This window comes from Halyomorpha halys, unplaced genomic scaffold (assembly GCF_000696795.3).
Source record: "Halyomorpha halys isolate HHAL.00 unplaced genomic scaffold, Hhal_1.1 Scaffold244.1, whole genome shotgun sequence".
Lineage (NCBI taxonomy): Eukaryota > Metazoa > Arthropoda > Insecta > Hemiptera > Pentatomidae > Halyomorpha > Halyomorpha halys.
Window position 1 is genome coordinate 586,736 of NW_027110917.1, and position 6,225 is coordinate 592,960.

The following is a 6,225-nucleotide window of genomic DNA, read 5'->3' on the forward strand; positions in this document are numbered from 1 at the left end:
TTATAGAAAGTAGCCATTGCTGAAAACCTGAATAATAACCAAAGTACGCGGAATTTGGAATGCGTTCTGGAATTATATCGAAACAATGCCGAGTAATGCTGCTGTATACAGTGTCAGGACAATGGTTTATGTCTGTCTTTATGTTTACGTTTTATTTCTGAGAAGAAATAATTATGTATTTATTTTCCCTCTCTCCCACATTAACCCTGCCAGAGAGCAGTTGTTATGCACATGCTCTCTACTCTCGAGGTTGGATGGCCTTGTAAGAAAAATGTTGGTTTTACATCAACTTCAACAATGTATTTAGACATAAATAACTTGCAGAAAATAAGTTACTAAAATAAAGTAACAAATATAAAACATATAAAAAATATTTCACTCAGGAAGTATGTATCTTGTAATAGTACAAGAGCCCAAGAGGAGAAAAAAAAGGCTGTTCTTTCAACCCAATTTTTAATTACTTAATATAAAACTATGTATAATTATTAGTTAGAATTGATGAGTCTGCCAAGTATAAGTAGGGGGTATAAAAAATGGCAGCTGTTTCAAAACGTTAAAAATAATTAATTTGTTATTCAGAGCTCTACATCTTTAAAACTACGAACAAGAATAGAAAATCTAAGAGAGCATCATTTAAAGTAGAGTAAATTTGCATAAATATAAGCCCTAATAAAGCTATTTACGTTCAATAGTTCGCGAGATGTAACTTATTAAAAAGCAACATTTTATAAACATGTTGTATGGAACGTAATGAAAGATTGGTAGTTAGTGAATTTATTTTAAAAAATCTATATCTCAAAAACCATTTGACGTACAGATGTCTATTAGCACTCAAATTAAAGCTAGTTTAATGGCTAATAAAGTAGTTTATAACGTTTATTTTCGTAGGCGTATTAATTTTCATGAAATTTTCTAAAATAAATTGATTTATAGTTGTTCGGACAATAGGTTTCATTAAAAAAACTATTTAAGTTACATCTATCTAGGGTTTTCATTATAAAATTGAATGTATTAATTTTTTATATCAGACCTAATGGTTGGATATTTGAGTTATAATCTTGGGATCTCATTTTCTTAACTTCTCCATAAGGAAATTTTTATTTTAGCTATTTTAATTACTTATTAAATTAAATAGTCACATAATTGTATCTTAAAGGATTATTTTAACATTAAGTCGTAGTATTGTTTTTTAATATTTATTTTTAATTCACCATCAAATCATCAATATAACTGATATCGAAAATTCTCTTAACTACACTAATTGAGGAGATATGATTATTTTCAAATTTCTTTCGATCGAATACAGTCTAGTTTAGATTTCATTATCAATTTTTAAATTAACAATGAGATCACTGTTTGATTGAACTGGGAGATTAACAGCCACAACCTCGGCTAGGTCAGTGCCTTCTAGATAAATGTCAGAGATTAGGTCATAAATGGAATCTGAGATTGGACAGCCTCTCGGCCTTCGGTAACTTATTCTTTACTATATTCTGCTTTGAAAAAAGAAACAAAAAACTGCATTCCGCAATTAATTAGTAAGACCTCTATTCTATCATTCAAACATAATAAATATATGTCGTTTTATTGGAATAGCATTACAATTTTAATGAATTGAACTTGTTAATTTTAATAGGTTTATGATAGGCATGACTAAAATATCAAATCGGAAGGTGGTTGACTACACAAAAGTGTAATGAAACTATTGTAAAATTCTGGAAGAAGACAGTTGTCCGTGTGAAATAGGAAGATAGTCCAGGTGGCCGTCAATAAAGGTATCAAAATAGTAGAATAAAACTATTTATTATTATCCAAGTGGGGCAAAACGTTGGTTAGAAATAAACAGTTTTATTTTATTATTTTGATAGCTTTATTGACCACCACCCCGACTATCTTTCTACAACAAAAAATATCGTAAAATACTTTCCTAACATAGAACTATACCATTCGTACTCCTTAAATGAATCTATATATTTTTAAAAATCAAGAAATAGTGTCCTTGATTGGATTTAGATTTGATCAGCCTTGGTAGTAGATTTAGTTTCCGCCTGGATAAATTAAAACATATTTTGTGTTGTGACCTCTCGATGAATCTTTAAAATTTGTATTTTGTTGTACGAACAACATAAATAAGTAAATGTAGCAAAACGTTTTAAAGATGTATTAATTAAAAATTATAACATAAATTACTTCTCTGGATGAAAAAAAAATAATTGGCTCTGTTCTTTTTGAATAAAATTTATATAATGAATTAAACAATTAGATAGAATAATCTACGTATTGGTATTGGTATTGGTATTGGTATTAAACAATTAGATACAATAATCTACGTATCTAGAATAATCTACGTATTGGATATAGTAAAAAATACACAAGTAGAGAAACAAAGAGAAAGTCATACAAGCATATCGGTTAGATGGCGAGAATAAGAAAAATTACAATGTCCAAAGAATTATATATAAACTTGTAATAAACTGAAGGGAGTTAATCAATTTACACATGATATACTATAATACTAAGCCACAGTATTTTAACTATAACTTTACTATTACAGTTAAATAAAAAAACTATAGCTCTTCTAAAATTCATGAAACAAATTTCAAAGTGTATTTTTTATTCTATCCATATTTAGTGGATGTAATAACATATTTTTCTGTTTTTTTTTTAATTGTTAAATACCCTAATTTTAATTAATTAATAAATACCCTTCTTGTTGAAGCAACATTAGAAAAAAAATGTGATTTTTTATTTGTTTTATTCATTACGTAAATTTATTAATTAATATGTAAATTGATTTATTTTTAATTTAAGGTTTTATTTATATTTATAAAAGGGAATGGTGGAATCTTTGTCCACAATAAACTTTTGAATTACTGGACCGATTTACGTGGGTTTTTTTTTCAAAACGTCCCTTTTCACCACAGGAAGGTTTAAAATAATAAAATCCTTTAGTGGAGTTTATAGAGCCCTAAATCTATGCCAAGTTTGGTGTAGATTGGTCGAGTATTTCGATTTTCAAAATTAGTGTGCCTTTTTTTCGAAACATACTACAGCTATAAGTTCATCAAAATAGTATGTTAGGTCTAATGATTCCACTTAATGAAATTTCTGAAAATTAATGATGTTGAAAATGCACGATTATAAACTAAAGTAAATCCTTTAATTTTGAAGATATTGAAATTTGTTTTTCATGATTTTATCTCCAAACCTCAAGTTTCCCGTGCGCCAGCCGTGCTTCCCGTCATAATTAAAACGCAATAGTGGTGGAACTATAAAAGTAGATCAACAACTTTTTTTGTTGACGTTTTTTGATTATATAATACGGTGAGAAGCTTTAGAGCCAATTTGTATTGGACGCTCTGGATATGTTTATTTTCCTTTTTAACTTAAACCTTAAATTTATATTTTGAAAATACTAGCAAGAATCGAGGTAACTGAAAACTAAAACAGGTTTTGAATGATTTTCTGGAGGCTGGCCTGTTTTAGTATATTTTACGTTAAAATTAGCATGCTGTTATGCTAATTTTTTAGAAAAAAAAATGAGAGAAGGCTATGCAAAAGCAGATTTTATACTTGACATTTATTCTAATGTCGTCCCTGACCGATTTTTTACTTTCCATGCACTACTAGCTAAAAGTAGTGTAACTAGGCTAGATTTTCGATTTGTAATTTTAAAACGTTTAAGCCTCCTGTGTCCTTAAAACATTTTTGACCATTGGGCTTGTGTGTTTGCTTGCCATGATCTCCTAAACGGTTTTTGTTACTGTTTTTGTTTTGACCATTCCCTCCCCTCTTCCCTCGACACCTGTTTATGAAATCGGGGCAATAGTAAAATTAATTCTGTTTTTCTAAAGACTGTAACGATTTTAAAGAGTCTTCCCTACAGTTGACTTCTCTAAGCCTTTTAAGTTTTCATACAAGCTACATACCCCCCAAAAAACAAGAAAAGTATTAATGACTGAAAGTTAATTTTATTTATACCTAACTAAACATTTATAACCATTTAAAAAGTTATTAGATTTTCTAAGATGCGAAAAAAAAAATCATCTAATTCGCACTAATGTTAGGAATTGAGAATTAGTGCTCATATAGGCTGTTAATAGGTCCGTTAAATGGAGAATGACGTCACGAAACAGACCAACTTAGCTTGTCACTGTTTTATTCGTTGACGTGTTAGGTTACTTACTCGTAGTTTGTATTTTGTTTTGTTTTTTTCTCTTGTCTTGTGTTTTGGACTTTTTAAAGAATACAATCAGTATCCAAACTTTTACACTTCTACTTTTCACTTATTTTAAGCATGTTGTAATATTTATTATATTTATAATTACTGTAATCAAAACTTAGAAGTAAACAATAACATGAAGTTTTGACAGGAAAGGTTACTAAACAAGTTGCTTAGAAAATCCGCTAGGAGCTCTTATGCATTTAACATGACTTTAAATAGGGCTGCTCACAATCCTATACTTATAACCTTTAACATGGTAAAACATTTTACATTTAACACAATATCATGAATGCCCCTAATAATAGCCAAGATACTGCAAACGATTCAAAGTCAATACTAGACCACACCAAATATATATATATAATAATCTGGTTTGACAGTGTACAGGTTATTTAAAGCATAATACTTCTTATGATGTTTAATATTACGTTGATTGTATGGAGCTAGAATTAAAAGCACGATTCATCATATAAGAATATCATTTTCTAATAAAAATACCAAATATCAGTAAAAATGTGTTTATTTTTATAAATTCACAGATTTTATCAACCAAATAGAAACAATGATGTCTATTTTTCACGAAAATTTATATGCAAAATTGATATCTAATTATTTCCATATCAGGTCTTTTCTTCCCTCCTCCTGTGGCGCCTGATGATATTGGAGATGACACGGATGGTCGCGTAGTAAATGAACTCCACGACACCTATGAGGCTCATGCCGCACAATAGACCGAAAACACCTCCACAGCTTGCTGGAAAATAAATTAAAAATTATCTATAATGAGCTACAATACATATTGATAGTATAATGATTGACAGAAAATGAAGAAAAGTAGCAGAGAGACGTTGAAAAATGCATAGATATTTACCTGAAAAGTTGCTATAAATTATCGGAGAGATGTTTTTGGTAACTTTTGGGGTTATGTTTTTTTTCTTTAAGTTGATGGATTGTACTTTATTTTTTTGAAGAAGCACAAAAAAAAAAAAAAGAAAGAAAATTATAATATTGTTCAATTGTAAAATCTTAAGAAAATATTGACATGTTAATGGGTCATTATGGTTTCCTTACTATTTCTTCTCAAAATTGCTTTTTGCTTTAGTGAGAATAGGTGAAATCAATCTCTTTTACTGCATTTGATGCATTTTAGGAGGGATATAAGGGAAGGAAAGATGACGGATATAGATGGGAAAAACGGTTTTGTGCCTGCTGTCTGATGATGGAGCTCCCTAGTTATCTTGTTAGTAGTCCTCAGTCGATTCTAAAACTGTTTATGTATGTTTGCCAACTTTGTGGGCGTCCTGTTAATGTTAATGTCTGGAATAGTTGAATAGGCTATCAAAGGATTTGATGTGCCTCCGCGAAATGAATTTTGTCACAGTCGGCTGTCCACGTTTCGTATGAATGTAGTCAGTTTTGGCCCCTTGTAAAGAAGAATGCTTTACAATACGTCTTATGATACTGCTCTAAAAGTGTTGGAGATTTTTCGGTGTTGTTGGTGCTATGTTAGCCAGTACAGGTGCTATGTAGAGGAGGGCCTGTCTAAGTATACTTTTATAATTTTTTTTTTAATGATATTCTTTTATTTATTGATAGATATTACAATCTGCCACACAGTTGTGGGCAATACGTAATAGTGATGAATGATCTCATACATACAAAAATAAAATAAATAAATGGATGAAAAAAAGTACTCTTAAACTATATATAAACAGAATAATAAACAAAATGAACATAATCAAACTATGTGTATGAAAGAAAAAAAAAAGATAACATAATGATAAAATAATATAATCTATAGTCACATTTTCACTCTAATATACAATATTTACACAATCGACCTGAGCCCACTCTATCCACCACGTGTGAGAGGTAGAGCAGAGCTCAAAAGATCGCAGCGCATCGCTGGTAGTGAGTCAGTGGAGGCTGAGCAAGTGCGCTAAAGCCGCAAACACTCAACTTGAGTGGAGAATCTGACCATTGCCAGAACTCCAATCGTC

At 30.0% G+C, this 6,225-nt stretch overlaps 1 protein-coding gene across 1 annotated transcript in view; it reads right to left on the bottom strand.

The window, feature by feature from the left end:
* Window positions 1-4,740: 4,740 nt before the first annotated feature.
* The window catches only part of LOC136796149 (pickpocket protein 28-like), a 12,700-nt gene continuing 11,215 nt past the window's right edge, over window positions 4,741-6,225 (bottom strand). The window contains exon 8 of the mRNA XM_067049004.1: window positions 4,741-4,979. Within this exon, the coding sequence (XP_066905105.1) occupies window positions 4,846-4,979 (134 nt within the window). The 3' untranslated portion in view covers window positions 4,741-4,845. The remainder of the gene's footprint in view (window positions 4,980-6,225) is intronic.